Source organism: Alternaria arbusti (genome assembly GCF_024043155.1).
Source record: "Alternaria arbusti strain BMP 1465 chromosome Unknown scaffold_20, whole genome shotgun sequence".
NCBI lineage: Eukaryota > Fungi > Ascomycota > Dothideomycetes > Pleosporales > Pleosporaceae > Alternaria > Alternaria arbusti.
In genome coordinates this window covers 276,916-297,989 of record NW_026249960.1, presented here as the reverse complement: position 1 = coordinate 297,989, position 21,074 = coordinate 276,916, and the positions used below count along the sequence as shown (strand labels likewise).

General features: G+C 54.0%; 9 protein-coding genes across 9 annotated transcripts; 6 read left to right on the top strand and 3 right to left on the bottom strand.

Annotated features, from left to right (window-relative positions):
* Window positions 1-183: 183 nt before the first annotated feature.
* On the top strand, window positions 184-1,580 carry J4E86_010173 (uncharacterized protein; the record flags this gene model as incomplete). The annotated part of the gene is made up of 3 exons (XM_051450672.1): window positions 184-318; window positions 490-681; window positions 789-1,580. The coding sequence occupies 3 exons, from the start codon at window positions 184-186 to the stop codon at window positions 1,578-1,580; spliced, it is 1,119 nt and encodes a 372-aa protein (XP_051298187.1).
* A 914-nt stretch (window positions 1,581-2,494) lies between these two features.
* On the top strand, window positions 2,495-3,336 carry J4E86_010172 (uncharacterized protein; the record flags this gene model as incomplete). Its single annotated transcript, XM_051450671.1, has 2 exons — window positions 2,495-3,254; window positions 3,287-3,336. The coding sequence occupies 2 exons, from the start codon at window positions 2,495-2,497 to the stop codon at window positions 3,334-3,336; spliced, it is 810 nt and encodes a 269-aa protein (XP_051298186.1).
* Window positions 3,337-4,708: 1,372 nt separating this feature from the next.
* On the bottom strand, window positions 4,709-5,208 carry J4E86_010171 (uncharacterized protein; the record flags this gene model as incomplete). The annotated part of the gene is made up of 2 exons (XM_051450670.1): window positions 4,709-5,116; window positions 5,179-5,208. The coding sequence occupies 2 exons, from the start codon at window positions 5,206-5,208 to the stop codon at window positions 4,709-4,711; spliced, it is 438 nt and encodes a 145-aa protein (XP_051298185.1).
* Window positions 5,209-6,075: 867 nt separating this feature from the next.
* On the bottom strand, window positions 6,076-6,921 carry J4E86_010170 (uncharacterized protein; the record flags this gene model as incomplete). The annotated part of the gene is made up of 3 exons (XM_051450669.1): window positions 6,076-6,301; window positions 6,359-6,739; window positions 6,797-6,921. The coding sequence occupies 3 exons, from the start codon at window positions 6,919-6,921 to the stop codon at window positions 6,076-6,078; spliced, it is 732 nt and encodes a 243-aa protein (XP_051298184.1).
* A 698-nt stretch (window positions 6,922-7,619) lies between these two features.
* GND1 (phosphogluconate dehydrogenase (decarboxylating) gnd1) lies at window positions 7,620-9,499 on the bottom strand (the record flags this gene model as incomplete). Its single annotated transcript, XM_051450668.1, has 7 exons — window positions 7,620-7,634; window positions 7,684-8,538; window positions 8,588-8,722; window positions 8,770-9,130; window positions 9,181-9,219; window positions 9,272-9,300; window positions 9,455-9,499. 7 exons carry the CDS (start codon window positions 9,497-9,499, stop codon window positions 7,620-7,622), a joined length of 1,479 nt encoding a protein of 492 aa, XP_051298183.1.
* Window positions 9,500-10,845: 1,346 nt separating this feature from the next.
* Window positions 10,846-11,805, top strand: J4E86_010168 (uncharacterized protein; the record flags this gene model as incomplete). Its single annotated transcript, XM_051450667.1, has 1 exon — window positions 10,846-11,805. The coding sequence occupies one exon, from the start codon at window positions 10,846-10,848 to the stop codon at window positions 11,803-11,805; it is 960 nt and encodes a 319-aa protein (XP_051298182.1).
* A 2,465-nt stretch (window positions 11,806-14,270) lies between these two features.
* J4E86_010167 (uncharacterized protein) lies at window positions 14,271-15,302 on the top strand (the record flags this gene model as incomplete). The annotated part of the gene is made up of 1 exon (XM_051450666.1): window positions 14,271-15,302. One exon carries the CDS (start codon window positions 14,271-14,273, stop codon window positions 15,300-15,302), a length of 1,032 nt encoding a protein of 343 aa, XP_051298181.1.
* A 1,966-nt stretch (window positions 15,303-17,268) lies between these two features.
* J4E86_010166 (uncharacterized protein) lies at window positions 17,269-18,092 on the top strand (the record flags this gene model as incomplete). Its single annotated transcript, XM_051450665.1, has 2 exons — window positions 17,269-17,626; window positions 17,722-18,092. 2 exons carry the CDS (start codon window positions 17,269-17,271, stop codon window positions 18,090-18,092), a joined length of 729 nt encoding a protein of 242 aa, XP_051298180.1.
* A 904-nt stretch (window positions 18,093-18,996) lies between these two features.
* On the top strand, window positions 18,997-20,936 carry J4E86_010165 (uncharacterized protein; the record flags this gene model as incomplete). The annotated part of the gene is made up of 3 exons (XM_051450664.1): window positions 18,997-20,190; window positions 20,241-20,470; window positions 20,522-20,936. 3 exons carry the CDS (start codon window positions 18,997-18,999, stop codon window positions 20,934-20,936), a joined length of 1,839 nt encoding a protein of 612 aa, XP_051298179.1.
* Window positions 20,937-21,074: the final 138 nt, after the last annotated feature.

The window sequence follows — 21,074 nt, the reverse complement described above, 5'->3', positions numbered from 1 at the left end:
AATAATGATCCCCAAGTTTATCATTTCCGAATCCACCTACAACAGGGTAAGGCCTTCCACATCCGGCCTAGTGCGGCTCTATTTGCGCCCGCTGCCGATCTCGCCAAAAAATGCGGGACAACTTTTTTGGGGGAACAATAACCAACGACCAACTCCACGATTTCATAGTCAGCAGAACCAGAGATGAAGTTTACCGAACTGACGGAAATCGAGCTGCCAGCGGCATATGATGCTCATGTCCATCTTCGGGATGGCGAGATGTCGCAGCTTGTTACGCCTACGATTCGTAAGGGTGGTGTGAATCAGGTGTATGTTATGGTGAGTTTGGTTGGCTTCGTTTCTCATCCAAGATTTCGGTCATTTCATTTTCGCTACCATCGTCAATCTTGCTCCTCTTCGTCCTCCCTTTCTGTTCATGTGTTGTTGCCGATTTGCTCGTCTCGCAACATCTTGGTCACGTTTCTCTAACCCATCATATCACTATTACAGCCGAACCTGGTCCCGCCTATCACTTCTGTGAAGCAATGTCTCGAGTACCGCGATAGACTTCGTGCTATTGAGCCGGATGTGGATTACGTCATGTCGTTGTATCTTCACGAGGATATCACGCCGGAGGTTATTCGTGAGGCGAAGAAAGCGGGAATTACGGGTGTGAAGTCGTATCCTGCTGGAGTTACTACGGTATGTACGGATCCAGACACTCACTCCCAAAGATATGGCCACAAAAAGAGGATAAGAGAGGAAGACATTGACGAACTCATGTGACAGGCGGACTAACCACCCCACAGAACTCCTCCTCAGGCGTCCTCTCCTACGAACCCTTCTACCCCGTCTTCGGCGAAATGGAGAAACAAAACATGGTCCTAAACCTCCACGGCGAAGTCCCGTCCACGCCCCCAAACACCCACGTAACAACAACCAAAGACACAAAAACAGGCGCCATAACCATCCTCAACGCCGAACCCGCCTTCCTCCCCACCTTCCTGCTCCTACACGCCAAATTCCCCGCCCTCCGCATCATCCTCGAGCACTGCAGCACCGCCGCCGCCCTCTCCGCCGTCCGCTCCTGCGGCCCCTCCGTCAGCGGCACAATCACCGCGCACCACCTCAGCCTCATCATCGATGATTGGGCAGGCGACCCGTTTTGTTTCTGCAAGCCTGTTGCGAAGACGCCTGAGGATAGGGATGCGTTGCTCCGCGCGGTGGTGCAGGGAAATGGGAAGTTTTTTCTGGGGACGGACTCGGCGCCGCATCCGAGGGGGAAGAAGAGGGGGGAGGATAAGGTTGCTGCGGGGGTTTTTACGCAGCCGTATGCGGTGGGGTATGTGCTTGATGCGTTGGAGGTGGGGGTTCAGAGGGGGGTTATTGGGGAGGAGGAGGTGACGAAGGAGGTGCTGGAGGGGTTCTTTGGTGGGTGGGGGAGGGGGTTTTATCAGATTGAGGATGAGAAGAAGGAGAGGATCGTGTTGAGGAAGGGTAAGGAGACGGTGGTGGATGTGTTGAGGAAGGAGGGTGGGGGCGAGTGTGAGGTCGTGCCGTTTAGGAAGGGGGAGGTTACTTGGGGGGTGGAGTGGAAGTAAGCGGGTTCAATTCGATCATGAGGGTGGGACAGACGGAACCGACGTAGTCTTAGATGAGGAAATGCCTTTAGGGTAGTTCCAATCAAGACCATGCACAGACATAATATTACCAGTGACAAACTCCACATCTTCAGACATTCCCAATCGGACATCACAATCCTACCCAGTATGTTGGGTTCCGTTGTCAGGTGTAGCGGAAAAGGGCGGTGAAAAGTGAAAGGGCAGTATAAATCTGCGATTCCAGAAGCTTGTGCAGACCGAGACCTCGTTCTTCCGTATGCTGTAGTATACAACACCAGAGAGTCATGCATACGAAATCAAGTTCTGTAGCCGGTATCTCCAACGTTTTGATGCCATAATATACCTACATCAATGTTATGCTACTAGTATCCATCGTGCCTTAATGCCATAATACGCCTACATCACGCACTGCCCTTCCTACGTACAGATGCCATCTCCCACGTATCCGTCAACCTCATTTCTTGCATGACCCATACAAAATCCAACCCCAATGTCACCGTCACGCTCACTTCCGCGCTCACATACCGCTCCTCTCTCCTCGCTCTCTGCCAAACTCACGGTGAACGTGAGCAGTGAGCCGCACTTTTCACCGCCAAGACAGCAACGAGCGTTTGCACCTACGACGACCATAACAAAAGTTTTTCATGCCGCCGATTTCTAAGCTTCTTCAGCAACACACACCGACTACACTCGTAAGTATCCTCTTTTTTTGTTACGGCATCGATGGCTTTGCGTTCTACATGGGGTTCGGTAGCTTCATATGTCACTGTAGCTCACTTTGTACCGCCTACACTACCCCCAGTATCTCCCTTCCCACTCCCCAGCAATGCCTCTACCGCCTAAATCCCCCCCAGCCCCTCCCCTCCCACCCTCAAGCTAACCACATAGTCACCATGACGACCCACACCACCACCACACTCCTCGCCTTCACGGCAACGTCGCCGGCATGGCCCGCCACGCCCTCCCTCACCACCATCAACCTCGGGCGCGACATCGCCATGGAAGTCCTCGCCATAGAGGCACATCAGAACCGCCTTCGGGTACTACAAGGAGAAGAGGCTACGGCCGACGAGGAGACGATTTCCGGTGAGTTGTTGCTTTGCGTGCAGCGATTTGAAGCGTTTTTGGCGAGATGGGATGGCGAGGTTTTGGGGTTGGGGGCGGGTTTGGAAGAGGGGGGGATGGAGGAGATGGAGGAGGGTGAGATAGAGGAGGGAGAGGTGAAGGAGGACGAGATGGAGGTCGACAAAGATTCGCCTTCACCACCACCACACGGGCCCGAGCGCCCCCAGCGCCTCGACCCCACCGCCATCAACGCCATCAGCGTAGGCGACATCGGATGGGCGCCACTCCCCCGCATGGCAGCCACCTCGCGCGACTGGTTCGTCCCGTCGCAGTACGGCCAGATCTGCATCAAGGTCTATCCATTCATCATCGTCAAGAAGATGGACGACTGCATGATCGGCATGCCCATCACAACCGCCGGAGGCAACGGCCTCACCAACAAGATGGAGTCGCTTCGTGCGCGCAGCACGTATGTCGTTGGAGCCAATTTCCGCGGGAAGAACGATGTCTCTTACGGATGGGGCATGGGGCCCAAGGAGATGAATCTGGAGGTGGATCGGACGGCGGGGGCGTATGAGCCCAGGGCTGGTGCGTTTGTCGATGTCCTGGATACGTACCAGATCCCGTACAACGCGAGGTGGAAGAAAGAGGGGCGCCTGACGCATACTAGTCGGGTGGACTTGCTTCGGATGAGGCACGCGGTGCTGGAGAAGGATGCGCTTGGGTGGAGGGGTTGAGAGTGGTGAGGTTGGGGGGGGGAAGCAGGGTTTGGGGACTACAGCATGTGTTGAGGCGTTTTGTATATTAGTATGAGGCAGCGTGATGGACTTCACCTCGTCCACGCCTGCCGAATGAAGACATCATCCCACCATGTATTCACCAACTGTCTTTTTGCCGTGCCCATACACACACCTGTGACTCGTTGTAGGTCCCAGCCCTATTCCCCACACTTCCTCCATATCCTTGCCGCTTCTTGTAGTTCCCCAAAGCTCTTGCAATCCGCTATAATCCGTTCCTGAGATTCGAGCCAACTGGTTTTGTTTACCATCTTTATAATCTCTAGGTACCGTTCACGTCCTTCCAAGCCAACGAGACGGGGAAGAGGACAAGCAGAATGCTGCAAAAGAACGTCTACTTGTTCGCGGATCTCGTCACTCAGCACAAGGACATCGACCAGCATTTGCCCCTCTGTTGACGCATTGTAACACCGTGAGTCTATGTTGTTTGACCCAGCGTGATGGTCCGAGTTCCTGCATACTCTGACGTGCCATATGAAGTTGTGGTATATACGCTGGACTTTTGTGAGCACAATGTGATGAAAGCAGGGTCACACGTCACTTACATTGAATTCCACCCGATATCCTTCATCATAGCGCAGCCAACCCTCGCCGACGGCTTCGGTGCCCATGCTCCTACCGGTGTATGCAGATTTCCATTCGTTAAGCCTGTAAATAGGGTAAAAGTCTGGACGAAAAACTATCCCACTCTTTTCAGGCACATTCTCTGACGGTTCAGTAGTGCCGAACCACCACGCCGCATCGACCTTCCGTAAATTTCGTATCCGGTCGTGTGGTTTGTAACTCAGCTTCCCGGGTTCTTGAGTGGAATAGCTTTCGGTACAGATACCTGTTACGCCTGCAACGTTGAGATTCCTCTTCGCCCTATCAACCGGATCACTGATATGGACGATTATAGGCCTTGTAGTAGCTGTGTCTTCTTCTGTAATTGACGGGTCGGTAATGAAGTCCGGGTCGCCAATGGTTGCAGTTGTAGAATGATTAGTGAGCATGCTTGCATTATCGACAAGGGTTGAGAGATTGCTCAAGAGACTCCTAGGGGAATCTTCGGTTTTGAATGTAGACTCCGCCACTGTGAGGGCATAAGCCTTTCGCGTGTGTTGGGTGTGTTCGTTCACTGTTGTCATCGTCTTGCTTTGTTCTTTTTCCTGGAGGAGTTTCTTTCTCTCGGTCGAAGAATCCCTGCTAAATTCAGTCGGCCATTCATGGCTGTAGCTGTAAGCCATAAGGAGACTTTGTCTTCACTCACCTGTTCAGCGGGCCGATCAACGTGTTGATCGCAGAATACTGTTGATGCAGTTGTTCCAACAAGTCCTTGACTTCAGCCTCATTCCACAGAGTCCTAAATTTGGCTTTCGAGCTCATGCTGCGATCACCATGGACGCCCTTCATAATCTTCGACACGTACTCCCCGAGGCATGACCCCAGCACGAGCCAGCTCATCAGAGTCGCTTCGAGCGCATCGACAACGGGTGGCTCCGCATGCACAGGATTCGCATCGTCAAGAAGTAGCGCCTGCAACCGTGAAAGCAGGGCCTCGTTGAGTTTGAGCTGGGAACAGAGGGATAGTACGGTAGTGGGCGCATGATTCCATTTGTTCCGTATGTCGTTGAGGTCTTTGGCAGCTCTAAGGTAAATTGTGGTAATCTGAAACTAAAACTATGGTTAGCTTAGCACTACGGCTGTGACTGAGGCCCCGGCGTCGCTGAACTTACCACAGCCGTTGTGATGCTCAAGAGATCCATCTTGGTCGTTGCGAAACATGCTGGTTGAACGGGCGCGTCTAAACAAGACTGTTGTTACAGCCTAGCGATGAGGTATAAGAAGAGCGTTCCAATTGCCACCAAAATGAGAAAGAGGCTTTCAGCTGCAGCCTGCTGTTTGACATGTCATCCCATTATCTGCAAACTTCTGTCATCATCATCATGTTTACACTCGTGTGCGTGCGTACGTCGGGATCCTGTCGTAGACTAAGAAGACTATAGATCCGAGAAGAAGAAATAGGTATAATAAAGCAGGCAAATCTGGTAACTTCCCTCTCCTAGTGTCCATCGAAAGCGTAATAGTGAAATGTATGGACTCTAATCGAGCCCGCTGTGTGTGCGGGGTCGAAGCTCTCGAAGAATGGTAAAACGCCCGTCGTAGACGTCAAGCTAGAATGTTGTACCCCCTTTGGAACCTGAGGTTCTTTGGTCTGCGATAATTCTCTCGTTCGTAAGTATGCTCTTACGTTTGAGTCGTATGAAATGCGGAAGGTGTAGCTGGCTCGTGGTCTCTGGGTTGCCTCTGGGGGTCATCGTAGTTGGAACCTAGAAATCCATATAGTCCTGTAGATATTTCGTACTTACATCACACGACGCGGAAAGCCGTGGCTTTTGAACATTTTGTGAATTTCTGAAGTACTTGCTATGCATATACTGCCATACTCTACAGCATATTTGCCGTCGAGCACCCTCCGATAGAATGCATGACTGCTACCATCATTACATAATCCTTCCGTGATTCATACCTCACATCACCAACGAGACCAAACCCTCCAGCCAGCGACATGGCCTCTGCGGATAAGGCTTACATCAAGTTGTCCGTCGCCAAAGCCCTGGGCTGGCCGAGTTCTAACCTCCCTTCCTAGGGGCGTTGGGCACAGCGACCGGAGCGCGAGCCGCCCCACCCGCAGAAGCGCCCTTCTTACGCTGGTAGAAGGCTTCGACGACCTTGCGAACGTGAGCCTTAGCCTGGTGCTTGTCGGCGGGTGCTTTGATGCTGTCGAGCGTGTACGGGGCTTGGATGAGGACGGAGTCGTTGACGACGATCTGCGTATCTGCCCACCGAGTTGGTAGACTGTGGTTCGTATGTTAGCCCTGATATCCTGTCTCTGCCAGATCTGATATGACTCACGTCCTCGATATAGCATCGAACAACTCCTGTGCTTCGGCACTAACACCCTTGCCCTTCTGCATATCCTTCTTCTTCATCTCGCGGATGGTTTGGTCTTCGCGGGCTTGTAGCGCGGCCAGATCCACCTTGGAGATGCTGGGGAGTGCGCCATCGAAACCTGCTGCGGACTCTGCTACGCGCTCTCCTGTGCCGATGATCTCGAAGGACTCAATGTGTGCGAATGGGATGATGTGGTAGTCGCCGGGCTGGCTGAAGAAAGAGGTCGTGGAGGGGTTCGGTGGAGGGGGCGCGGTGTTGATGGCTATGGCGTGGGTGAGGTTGCAGGCCGTGAAGAGGGTACCCTCGAGGACGTTCTTGCCAGGGGCACATGTGACTTTGATGCTGGGAACTGTCAGCTACCATCTCAGCCGTGATACCACTTCGACGAGCGGAACGTACCGTGACCCAACAGCCTTGTACAGATCGGAGTCCGCGCCAATGACATCTTTGTTCGATCCAGGGCCGGCTTTTAGGTTCGGAGTCGCAACCTTGCCCGCAACGCTATTGCGCTTGTTGTCCGCCATGACGGTCCCGCTCTTGTGTGCCTCTGTCTAGGCGACTTGTGTATTACGGGCGGCGGAGGCTAACGTGTTGCTCCGCTACAATTGGGTCTCGTCAGCACCTAGTCCCTGCCCAGATTCTACGACGGAGGACCTAACGCCAGAGACTCATACAAGCAGTGAATATACAATCCAAAGGAATGAAAGAAATGAAAACGCGACGACGCACGCGCAACCGGGTCGTGGGGCAGCGCTGGCGTGGCGGAGCTGGCGGAGCTCGAGGCGGGTGGGTTGGTGTTGTCGTGATGCGCTGCAACTTTCCGTGGTCGCGATGCCAAGCCTTTACGCAGGGCGCTTGCCGCGGGGCCAATTATAGAAGGTATATGCTGTAGGCCTTGGAGACGCTTCCGTCCCGAGTGTATCCTGACTGCTGGGAAGCCGATGCGCGTGCGACCTCGTAACAATGTTCAATTCATAGTGGGGTGTCTCGTCAAGGGTCTACCTGGAGGTACGCGACGATCAACGCTAACTGCAGCTAGCGTACGAGTAACAACACAGCGGTCAAGCTGAGCTTCAAACATTCACCAGCACATGCAAACATTGGACATGCGAATCGTTATATTCATTCTAGATTCGAGGTATCTCAGTTTTCACGTTCTTCATAAAACATGAACTCGGGGCAGCCCTCTGCTCCCGTCTAACAAGCAATGGATATCCCCCTTTTAAGCGTTGTAGGTCTGGCAGGTTGTTAGTGTCTTCCAAATGATCAACGTGCGTGAAACTTACAGAAGCAGAGATGTTACCACCCCTTCCGGTCCAGTTGACGTGGATGTCCTGGCCCTCCTTGTAGGTCTCGTTGGCGTACTCGGGCTTGATCCTGAAGGTGTGGGCACCGAAGTAGTCACGCTGCGCCTGCAACAGGTTGGCGGGCAGGTCCTTGGCGCGGTATCCGTCGTAGAAGCTGAGGGCGGTGCTGAAAGCAGGGGTGGGGATACCCCAGAGAGCACCCTTGGAAACGACGTCTCTCCATCCGGACTGGGCCTTGTGGATAGCCTTGCTGAAGAAGTCGTCGAACAGCAAGTTCTCGAGCTCGGGGTTCTGGCGGTAAGCCTTGGTGATCTCCTTCAAGAAGACGGAGCGGATAATGCATCCACCGCGCCACATGAGGGCAATCTCGGGCTTGTTCAGCTTCCACTTGTACTCCTTGGCGGCGTTCTGGATCAGCATGAATCCCTGCGCGTACGAGATGATCTTGGATGCGTAAAGGGCCTGCTCGAGGTTGTCGATGAAGGCCTGGCGGTCGCCAGAGAAGCTGGGGGTGGGGCCGTCCAAAAGACCGGCGGCACGGCCACGCTCCTGCTTGAGCGAACTCAGGCAACGGGCGAAGACAGCCTCTCCGATCAGGGTAACGGGCATACCGAGGTCGAGCGCGTTGATGGCGGTCCACTTTCCGGTACCCTTCTGACCAGCAGAGTCCATGATCTTTTCGACGATGGCAACACCATCGTCGTCGTTCTTGTACATGATGTCACGGGTAATCTCGATCAGGAATGAGTCGAGAACGCCCTTGTTCCATTGTGTGAAAACGTCGCCAATCTCCTTGTTGCTCATGCCGAGACCGCGCTTCATGATGTCGTAGGCCTGTTTCTGTCAGTCGCCTCTTTCTTTCTGTATGATCGTCTCGTCTCACCTCGCAGATCAACTGCATGTCACCGTACTCAATACCGTTGTGGACCATCTTGACGTAGTGACCGGCACCCTCGTCACCAACCCATTGGCAGCAGGCCTCGCCGTCGGACTTTGCGGAGATGGACTGGAGGACATCCTGAATATTGTTAGTTTTTGCCTGTTCATCTCTTCACGCATTCCTACCTTGATGTATGGCCAGGCCTCCTCGTTACCACCGGGCATGATGGAAGGACCGTAGCGGGCACCCTCCTCTCCTCCAGAGACACCAGTTCCGACGAATCGGATACCCTTGGACTTGAGGTAGTTTGTGCGGCGGTTGGTGTCGGGGTAGTGGGAGTTACCACCGTCGATGATGATGTCGCCCTCCTCGGCACCTCCCTCGAGGAGGAGCTCGATGAAGTCGTCAACGGGCTTACCAGCCATGACGAGCATCATCATGCGGCGGGGCTTCTTGAGCTTGGAGACGAACTCCTTGATGGAGTGGGCGCCGACAATGGACTTGCCCTTGGCCTCATCGTTCAAGAAACGGTCGACCTTGGCAACGCTATCTGCCTGTCAGTGTGTGTTGGCGGCGCGGTGTATCGAGACGCTTACGTTCGGTTGAAAGCAACAACGGTGAAGCCGTGGTCAGCACTGTTTGGTGTTAGTACTGGTTTGGCAGGTTATGACGTTTGTTGTGACTTACGCGTTGAGGATCAAGTTCTGGCCCATGACCTATATGTATGGTCAGCATGGCTGGCCTTGATGCGTTGGGGGTGAATGTCTCCGGATAATTCGCGCTTTGGACTCAATGGCTGGCAGGAAGGCACGACGACGCGCACTTTCTGCTGCACTCGCCGTGGACGCGATCGGAACATGGAGTACTTACGGCCAGGCCGATGAGGCCGAAATCTCCGACGGGCTCAGAAGACATGATTGCTGTTCTCGTGTAGGAGTAGGTGGGTGGATGAGAAAGTGTTGGCGGGGTAGAATTGCAGCGACCGGGCGTGCAATACGAGGGCAATTGAGGCTTATAAAGCGGGAGATGGTCAAGAGAAGGAAGAAGAAGTCTGGTGGGGGTCGTCAAGATATGTACGCGGAAAGTCTTTGGAACAAGCGGGGCACACTACTATTGCATCAATGGCACGTCCCACCACCATATCCCAGCATCACGCTGTTGACGGAGAATAGCTTCGGCCGCGGCGGTAAGGTATGTCATACAAGCCACTGTTGCCAATTCCGTCTTGTAAAACGTTTGCACCGCTGCCGACATGATTGCTGAACATCACAGCGCATGATTAGAAAGCCGCCGTCTAATGAGCGGGCTAGACACGGGTGGGTTGCGCATGTGGTTGCAGATGCTATGGCTATCACGACTCAGTGTACATTCACTATTGACATCAATTTCATCCTAGCAGACTAGCGACGCAAGCAACAGTCCCAACGGCGTCGCGGTCAAATGCGGCTGCTTGTGAAGCCCCTCCGTCTCAGCCTTAACACAGCATTACGCAGTACGGATGGAGGGGCAGCGTGCAGGGATCACCGGATACGCTAGGACAGGTCGCCGGAGAAGTCTTGCAATGTTTCCAAGGCTACCTGGATGGACTGTAAAAGCTGACGCGATGTGAGAAAACTCATCACCGGTGACGCCTGTGCATCATGCTGCACCTTCTTGCTGGCTGTTCAAGGTTGAGCCTTGCGGTGCAGCGTGGTGTGCAGCGGCTGCCGATATGCCGGCAACACGTGATTTCGGGGCCGGAGGAGCCGCTTGGCTCACTTTCTGCGACAGAAACCAACAACGGACGTCGACGCCCCCATCTGCCTGACGCATCCCCACGGTAATTGTAATTTGCACCGGCCCGCCATCCCACTCTGCCCTCTTCAAACGCCGACCTAGTCCTCGCCCACCTGCAGCCTCGCTTGCTAGACACTTCGGGAAAGTCTTGTTGCCTTCTGCCATCTTCGACGTGTAGTCAGCATCAGCTCCAGACATTCACGCGCACGGCACTGCCCGGGCGGTTATTCACTCACACGGACGCGCTTCATTGAGAGGCATTTTCCCCAGCCATACAGAAACTGCGCCTCACCTCATCGGTGCAACCACACCCGCGCGCACCCTCGAAATCTGCGAACCGTAGATTACTACGCATCCTTAGCCACCCGGCCGTCCTATCACCAGTCTACCCACTCCGCAACATCAGAGCGCGTCTCGACCAGTAGCTGGTTAAGTCATCACCTCGCTAAGGTTAAGCTGAACTGACCCGCAGCTCCTACTCCAACATGCAGCCCCATCACTCCCTGCCAGCGCGCCCGCCGCCCACGACATACTCGGCACCGCCCTCAAGGACCAACAACGCCGGCGCACGAGGCCAGGGCAACTCGCCCATGTTTGCTGGCTTCACACCGGCGTCTGCTGCGCCGGCAAACTACGCGCAAGCCCCAGTGAGCGCCCCCTATCAAGCACCCGCATACCCGACCAGCAATGCTTACAACAACTACTCGTACCCAGCCTACGCGACGGGCGCACCTGCTGCGGCCTCATACCCAGCTGCTCCGACCGTGAACCGCGGATTTGGTGGCACCTATGATCCCGAAGAAGAAGCCCGCATCGCCGAGTGGAACAGCGCATACAATGCTGGCGACGCGAATGCGAAGAAGGGCACCGGTGCGAACATGACCGCTCGACCGGAAGCGGCAACCACCCAGGATACTGAAGCAGGACCAGCAGCCGACGGCAAGCGCAAGACTGTTGTTCGCGAGGGAGGTGGAAAACAGTGGGAGGACGAGACACTACTCGAGTGGAACCCCTTGCACCCGCGACTCTTCATCGGTAACCTGGCGGGTGAAGTCACCGACGATTCACTCCTCAAAGCTTTCGCCAAGTACCCCTCTTTGTCCAAAGCCCGCGTCGTACGAGATAAGAAGTCCACCAAGAGCAGAAGTTACGGTTTCGTGAGCTTCTCAGACACCGACGACTACTTCCGTGCCGCCAAGGAGATGAATGGCAAATACATTGGCAGCCACCCAGTCCTCATCAAGCGAGCCACATCTGAGGTCAAGGCCGTCGTGAAGAAGGACGACAAACACAAGCAGGGGAAGAACAGGAACAACAAGAACAACAAGGACAAGTCTGGAAATGGCAACAACAGCACGCCCGCGGTAGTCGCATCTCCCGCCATGTTCATACCACGTGGTGTTCAGAAGAAGGGCAAGTCGAACGGTCCGAGAGTCCTGGGTTGAGCAGCCCTTGTGTGGAGGCAGACGATATCAAAATCACAGCACGCGGAATGCTCAGGCATGTACAACTACGTACCCACCCACGTATACTCCAAACACTTTCAAGGTTAGTGGAGTCACTTCTATATTGCAGTTTTTCGTTTGTTCGAATGATTTCCGTCTTTTGGTTTATGTTCAAGCGTTAAATGGATTCTCAGCAGTGGCAAGCATGACGAATGCGGTGGATGAGGAACGCCATGAAGCACAACGTAGACGTGCGCGTCAAGCGTAAGTGTGCAGTTGGCGACATGGTGGAAACGAAGGGCCAAGGACTCCTCGATGTGTCCATGTTCAAGGAACCGAGGCGTGGTGGAAGAGGATCAATCGAACCAAACCTAGACAGCACACATCAACATGCAAACGTGAAGACTGCCGTGACTCTTGTGTATTCTTCATTCATACCGCACTTCCCACCAATCTCCACCTACCCACCCAACCTCTCCACGCTCTCCACAACCCCCTCCCCATCCCCCTCCACCTTCAAACAATCCAAAAAATCATAACTCGCATACTCCCTCCTGGGCACCCTCGCCCTCCAACAAAGCCTCGTAGTACGATACCTCATCTTCTCCTTCCACACCCCATCCTCACTCGTCCCCCACCTCGCATGCCCACTCCCCTTCCACGTATACACAACCGCACACGCATCATCCCTCTCCAACACACTCCCATCCCTCTTCTTCAGTCCCAACACTCTACAAGCCTCAATCTGCTCCTCCAACCCCGGCCAATCCGGCAACAAATCCTCTCGAGTCTCGAATTCTAGATTCACTTCCTGGCACGACGCCGGGAGGGTCAGCGATGCTAGTGTTTCAACGAGGCGCTGGCGTTCTTTTAGTTCTGCAAGCAGGGGAGGGAGGAGGTATGCGCATATCGTCCAGGTAATCCTGCGCCAGTGAAGGTGTTGAAGGAGGAATTTAGAGAAGTTTGAGGGTTTCAAGGCAACGAGGTTGTCGTGGAGGTGGTAGAGTTGGGCGCCGCGCTGAGAGGTTGTGTGGTGTAACCAGATATCTCCATTGTACAGCCACGACGTACTCCCCAGATATCGGAAGTGGTGGGTGGAGCTGCGTAAGGGGATTTGGTGTGCTTCGATGTAGATGAGGCGGCATGTGAGTAATAAGGATGTGTCGATCTTGGTGAGATAGGTGTGGAGGGGGCGGTAGAGGGGCGAGATGGAGTGGATGTCGATGGGACGGGTGTGGTCGTGCTGTTGGGAGAGGACGTGTTGGTAGATTGTGAAGCGGATTTCCGCTGGAAGCATGGAGAAAAATAAGGACTGGGATTGGGGATGCGATGTTGAGGGTGTAAGGGACGCGAGGTGTCTACGCGTAGCACGGGCGGCGCGCTGGCGGGTGTAGCGGTCTTTTGGAAGGGATTTCGGTTGTGGCATCTCTGGTTTCTCTTTATGGTTTTGATGGTGAGGTTTGGGATGGGTGTGTTAGGTGGTTGGTTTGGGTGGTGTGTATGACGTCGTTTGGCGAGGCGATTGATTGAGATTTTACTGCCTTTCTTCACCAAAGTCCAATGCAAATGTCCTCAGTTCGCCAATACTAGCTCTTGTACGAGTGACCAGCACATTGGTAACTTGAAGACGTTGAGTGTAGTGTAGCCGGAAGCATCGTGGTGCAGCATGTGAGCTCTAGTCATGGCCCGTGCGTCAGCATGGAGTCTTCCTTTTCGCCTGCACCCTTGCCTCACACCCATCACTCAAGTAGCGCAGGTGCTATTTTCTCTCACCCAGCGCACGAATTTGACGAAGAAATCCTGTTTCTGACTTGCAGCGATAACGTGAGTATGAAAGCCCCAGGGCTCCTCTGGGCTCTGAGGAGCAACGGAACGGACCCGTTGACACATGCCTCGGATGTGCTCATGATCGACTCCCAGCCCTTTACCTAGTGTAACGTTCGACTCCTCTCAGCTCGGACGTACCCGGAGAAACGATAGAAGTCATATACCTTTTGCCTACTTCTTATCATAATCTTCGATGCCGAAGCTGTTGCTCACGGTTGCCTACCGCAATGGATTGCCTGAGGTGTCTAGATAAGAATGGTCCGCAATTGGCCCCAGCTTACGACGTCTAGTAATTGGTCACCAAGACCCATTGTATCTTTCAACAAAACGATACCATGCCACTTGTGAGGCCGCATCACCTGGCAACAATCTCGAATGATTCCAAGCTGTGGACTACTTTCACACCGAGTTACCGGGGCCTTGGACTGTGTAATTACACACAACGTCTAGAAGCATACTCACCGTACAGGGCAAACGTTCATTCAACAGCACTGCGAAATCGCGCCCAAGCCGGAAAGTACATAAGACAAAAGCTCTCAAGCTCTTCCGGGGTCAACGGCAACCTCCAGTCTCACTCCAACTCATTACCGACAAACTCATCAAGTCGTTCCTTTAGTAACATCACCAAATCTACCAAAATGGCATCCCAACAAACAGGCTCAGATTCGTCTAGCCCCACATCATCCATTGAGTCAACAACACCACTTGTACCGGCCAGCTCTGCGTCAGACTCATCAGCTGCCTTCGACTTCGATGCCGTCCTATACAAGCACAACGTCACCAGGAGTTGTCTCAACAGTGTCCATAGTGTACTGATTGACATTGCGAAGGATGCAGGAAAGATCATGATCGCAGCCGAGGATTGCATCATCACGACTGTCCACAAGAACAACACATCTGACGTGGTCACCAAATTCGACAAGCAAATTGAAGCCATGGCCGAAAGACGCCTCGCTGAGGCCTTCCCCGAATGCACCTTCCTCGGCGAAGAGACGTTCAAGCATGGCACCAAGCTCGCAGACGCGCCGACATTCATCGTGGATCCCATCGACGGCACGCTGAACTTTTCGCTCGGGGTACCCAACTGCGCCATCTCCCTGGCCCTGACGCTCGATAAGAAACCTGTTGTTGGCGTCGTGTTCAATCCTTTCCGCGGAGACATGTACCATGCGATTAAGGGTCAAGGCGCCTATCTGACCAAGACCTTCACTAACCGCACGATCAAACTGCCTGTCCAGCCCGTTCCTAAACCCATGCCATCGCTCAACTCTTGTCTCATGGCCGTTGAGTGGGGTAACCAGCGCTCTGGTCCAAACTGGGCACTGCGCACCTCGATCCACAACGCTCTCCTCACCTCCAAGACCGAAGGCGGCGCAATGTGCAAATCAGTGCGCTCAAACGGATCCGCAGCACTGGACTTCTGCTACGTAGCTCACGGCATGCTCGACGCGTTCTGGGAAGGAGGAGTATACTCTTGGGACGTCGCTGCTGGATGGTGCATCCTGGAAGAGGCTGGTGGCGTTGTTGTGAGCGCGAACCCTGGAGATTGGGACCCACAGCTTGAGGGTCGTCTTTACTTTGCTGTGCGCAATGCGAAGCGCGAGGATCAGCGTGCTGTTATTCAGGAACTGTGGGGGATGATGGGGGATCGGAAGTTTATGTTTCCTTAAATGCGATTATTGCGAGTTTTCACGGTATGGGGACGTATGGTGGAGTTTCATGCAGCACACGGCCAGGATCTGGTTTGTTTGGTCGGACAGTATGTCTTTGACTGAACTCGTTGATGGTAGTATATAGGTATATGAGAATCCCTTCAATATGCTTTCGCTGCCTTGACCAAAGACGAGTGAGCACCGGTGTTGTTGCACGTTAATTGCGGTTGGAATGCACATTCCCTAATACACAGAGAGCAGTGATGGCTTCGTCCTGTTTTGTGCGGCTGATGCCTTTCATAGCACCCACAGACCCTCTTGTTCAAGGTAGTCACGACAGATGCCAGCTTCTACATCTATCGCGAGACCCAAACAAACTTCCTCCATTACACTCTCACCCCAACACACCTCACTGCATGACCACCCATCCACACCGAAGCATCGTTTGCTGTCACAACGTTATTGTATAGCACATCCTTATTATCAACTCACCATACTCTTGATCGACATCACACACCACCTCAATCAAGCTGTCTCGCAGCTCAGCACCAGCATAGCTGCATCCTGTGCAGTCCCTGCACACCTCCCCTACCACGCTCGACCTCCAGTCCTTCGCAACCTACATCACCCTCACCAGCGCCTTCAACGAGACCCACAATCCATGCAGCACCAAACCCACTGAGTACATGCCCTTTGACACCCGATGTGCCAACCCAACCCGGCCCAAACGCCACACGCGCACATACTGCCCAAGAATCACTCATAGACGCCGCACCATCTTCGACCAAGGCCACGACCCCCGAACAACTCACTTCACCGGCCGGCCTCTCACCGCGACCGAGAGACTACACGTAGCCCGCCAGCGCCTCCGCAAGTTCGAAAAGACGCAATCCCGCAAGGCACAGCGGAAGACTTGGGTCCGTAACGGAAGAATCAATACGCCGAGCAAGCTCGACAGAATACATCTCAAGCTGAAGAAGATCTTGACCGGAAACTTCTGAGCACCTCCACGCCTACACTCTCTCTGACGTCTTGAGTGTGTTTATGAGCACGACTGCTACTTGTGTAACAAGCTCCGTAGCCTCTGGTGTACTCCAAGCCCCCGTCCAAGGACAAGGCCGAACACTTTCGAACCACCGACCGAGAGCCACCAATCCACTCGAACCACACGAAAGAAGGAGAATCATCGAAGAGCGACGACTTCGCAAACTCAGACGCCGAGAAGCTAGAGCGGAGAGATTAGCGAACCGCACGTTGAAGAAGGGACTTCGCGCTAAGATAGCCGACTTCTTTGGTATCTTCCGTCTTTGGTAGACGACTACGACCGACCTTTTATGACCTGTGCAGCCACATCTGGAGGTTGTGGAGCCAGTACAGCGTGCGCACCGTCAGCGCCAGCGATCGCGAGCACACCTGGTGTTATCTCGTCTGCAAGCACACCAATCTGGGCACCTGGCTCTCCCAGTCGCCATCTCACCGCCGGGGAGAAGGAAGAACTGCGGAAGAAGAAAGAGGAGCGCGCAGAGAAGAAGCAACAACGGAAGGAGGTTCGAGACGAGGCTAAAGCAGACACCAAGGCTAAGCTCCCGGACACGACTAGCAAGAAGGCTAAGCTTCGACTGTACATCACCTTGCTCAAACTCAGGTTTCATCTCTAGACTTGAGATCGATTTGTCGGCTGGACTACTAGATCCCACCTTACATGTCACACGGAGATTGTGGAACCAGCACACATTGCGGATCAAGCACACCATTCTTCATATCCCCCAATCCCGGTAGCTATCTCTGCAGCAAGGAGGGAACGGTAGGGTACAGAGTAAAGACGAGGCTCGCGCGAAAGAGGCGACAGCGGAAGGTGGTTCGAGACAAGGCCAAAGCAAACACCAAGGCCAAGCTCCCAGACGCGGGTAGCAAGAAGACCAAACTTTGGCTCCACGTCAACTTGCTCCGGCTCCGGCTTCACCTCGGAACTTGAGAGCAGTATATGGCAGACGGCGGTGATTGTGGTAGCGCTAGCTATAGCTCCGGCGACTGTGGCGGCGGCGACTCCGGCGGTTGCAGCACATCCCATACCGCAGGTGACGGAGGTGACGGTGGCAGCTACTCAGGTGGGGATTCGGGAACCGATTACATTCCACAAGGCTCCTCCTCGTCCAGCCGACCATTGACAGCCGAGGAGCGTGCGGAACGCGACCGCAAACGCAAAGAAGATCAAGAGGAGTACGAGCGTAAGCGAGCGGAAAAAAAAGAGAAGAAGCAACAAAGGAGGGCAGTCCGAGCCGAGACGGCTACTGCAGTCAAAGCGAAGCGCCACGAGGCGGCTAAGTTGAAGGAGAAGATCCGTCTGACTGCCACGCTTCTTACACTCAAGCTCCATCTTTGAGCGACGCCAAACACACATCAAGGCTTTGAATGGAGTCTTCATTCGTCGCCGCAGACTCTGGGACGACATCCTCAGGCGATTGCGGAACGACATCTGGAGATCACGGAGCCGATTCGAAAGGCGATACTGGAGGTGACTGTGGTGCCGATTCAGGGAAAGACTGTGCCGACACAGAACCTCATCCGACTGAACGAGAATACAAGTACACCGACTTCGCCGCTACACCCCAGACAGACACTGCCGGTCCTTCCACCCCGTCGCAGTCGAAGACACAACCCGATACTAGCACACCAGAGGAACGACAGCAACGAGAAGAGCGTATACAAGCAAGGACGCAGAAGAAGGAGAAAAGAAAAGAACAGACAAAGAAGTTCCTGAACAGCGCCAAAGCTGTTGCCGAGAACATCATCAAGGGCAAGTTTTGAGGCTTCAATTGTTCGGTCAAAACTCGCGTACGTCTCACCAAGCTCGAGCCCGGAACATTCAACCCTTTTGCGCGGATGGGGACCAGTGTACGCAGCAGTCGGAGTTATCGGAGCGTGCGATTCTCCCAAGGCTCCAACGTTGGATCAGAGGCAAACTTCTCTCGCTGGCCGGGGGTGTATGTCCATCCTGGGAACTTCGTACACGCCGCCGACAGACCGAAAGACGAAGAAGCGTGGCAGAGGTGCCGCAACAGTTTCAGAAGACTGAAGGCTCGTGTCCGCAGGAGGAGAGCCGATCGAAAAGACTCGCATGGCAAACGTCGGTAGTTTCGACATTCCTCGCCCTAACGCGGGTGAGCACACCTTCTATCAGAACATCACCTGTTATGTTCATGTCTACGCGCCGACTACAGTGCACCAGAATACATCGAGTGCGGCGCCTGAGACACATGCCGCAGTAGGAAGCTCATGCGAATCGGATCCAACGCTGTCAGTGCCCGAGAACCTAGGCGGAGTCGCTGCCAACCTCCGTCTTATCGACCTCGAGAGGGTGAAGCGAAGACGACCCGGAAAGAGACAAGCACTTGTTGAGTGGGCAATCAGGAAACTCCAGAGGTTACTCCACAAGGTGACCTAAAGCGGACGGTCGTTGTGAATGCGGTGGTGTCGAGATAATGTCTGTAAGGCTCGTCGAGTTCGACGGCCTTTCGGGCGACGTCGAAATGTGTTCAAGTGGAACAAGCGACGCGAGAGATTTTGGCGTTGGCGTCGACTTCATTTCCTGGCTTTGAAGTATTGGGTGGTTGGCGTCGCGTGTCGCTGGTCCAAGGTCGCTCGGAAGTGAGCACAGACCGCCCGCAACTGTGCATTGGCATCAGAACTGCTGCTCGCCATACTTCACGTCATGTTCGCCCGCACCACCCGCAACACTCTTGCTACAGCCTCGAAACAGCCCTACATATGTCATTCATGTCTGCGCCGGGCTAGACAGTCTCAATTGGGCGCTGTCCATCTTCCCACGCGTCACACAGCACGATCTCTCCACACTGAGACGCAGCCACCACCGACCCAGGATGGCACAGCGTTCCGAAAGCAGCTGAAAGATGCTGCAAAGCAACAAAAGAAAGAGAAGAGCGTCTCTTCTGGCGCCCCAAAGTCCTCGAAAAAGGGCAAAGATATGCGACTAGAGAAGTGGGAGCTAACGGTTGGAATCGAAGTCCATGCCGAGCTCAATACTGCGCGGAAACTCTTTTCCAGTGCTGCGACCTCAGTCGGCGAGGCACCCAATACTCATGTCTCTTTATTCGACGTCGCATTCCCTGGTACTCAGCCTCACTTTCAGAAGGAAACCCTCCTACCTGCCCTCCGCGCCGCCATAGCCTTCCAATGCGAGATACAGCCCAAGAGCAGCTTCGACCGCAAGCACTACTTCTACCAAGATCAACCCTCCGGCTACCAGATCACGCAGTACTATGAGCCCTTCGCGACGAACGGCAAGATTACCCTGTACCCTCATGACTTCCCGCCTGGCGCTGCCCCGCAACCAGGGCCTGTCGAGATTGGCATCAAGCAGATACAGATGGAGCAGGATACCGCAAAGACCGTGCAGCAACCCCCTTCGACCCACCTACTCGACTTCAACCGCGTCTCGCATCCTCTCATCGAGATCATCACACTACCTCAGATCCACGATCCTACAGTCGCTGCTGTCGTCGTTCGCAAAATACAGAATATACTCAAGGCTGTCAATGCTTGTACAACCGGCATGGAGCTAGGCGGACTGCGTGCCGATGTCAACGTATCTGTTCGTCAACGTGCAGGCGAGTCACTCGAAGCTAGCCACTCATACCACGGTGTTACTGGTCTAGGTCAGCGGACTGAGATCAAGAACTTGGCAAGCGTCAAGGCTGTCGAAGACGCCATCATCGCAGAACGTGATCGACAAATCGATTTGCTCGAGGGTGGAGGTGTCATTGAGGGCGAGACTCGCGGATGGACTCTTGGAAGCAAGACTACCAAACGTCTCCGAGGCAAAGAGGGCGAGATCGACTACCGCTACATGCCGGACCCAGACATTGCTCCTGTCATCATTGGAAGTGTAAGTGTGAATACTTCCATTGCTATGAAGCTTTTGCTAATCATGTCCAGGATCTCGTTGAACACCTCCGGAATACCCTTCCCAAGCTGCCCGATGTGAACGTGGACATGCTCGCCAATACCTACGGACTTACTACCAAGGATGCCATCACACTTCTCTCCATGGACGACGGTGAACGATTGGAGTATTATCTAGAAGTCATTCGCTGCCTAGTGCGCCAAACCGAGCAGCACGAGAAAGACGTTCCGCTTGAAACCTTGGGCAAGATCACCGGGAACTGGTATGTTCATCTGCTACGATCCGCACTGAGATCAGACTAACACGTGACCAGGGTGTTGATGGAACTCGGCTCTCTCTTCCAAGACGAACCTTGGGACCCCAACCGTGTCCCGGCCGACTATCTCGCCGGTGTCATCTCACACATTCGTCGCAAAGAGGTCACGTCGCCTTCCGCAAAACGCCTACTTGCCATCAAATTCGAGGGAGATGAGCGCAGCGTATCTGAAGTCATCCACCAAGAGAACCTTCTCCTGCAACCCCTCAGCCAGGAAGAGTACATCAAACTAGCACAGACTCTACTAGAAGAGAAACCCGACATGGTTCGAGACATCACTGAGAAGGGTCAAGTCAAGAAGGTCGGCTGGTTCGTGGGACAAATGGTGATGCGTGCTCCAGATGGGAGTGTCGAGCCAGACAAGGCGAAGGAAGTATTGCTGGACTTGCTGGGTGTGGGAGAGAAGGTGTAGTGGTGGCGTGGATACCCTAATGAAACATATTCTCTTAGATTGGTGCGTATTGCATTTGTGTCTTATGTGATTGATGGTTATATGGCTATCAGGGTCCAATGTACGGGTAAGGATGTCAAAACCACTGACGTTTGACAG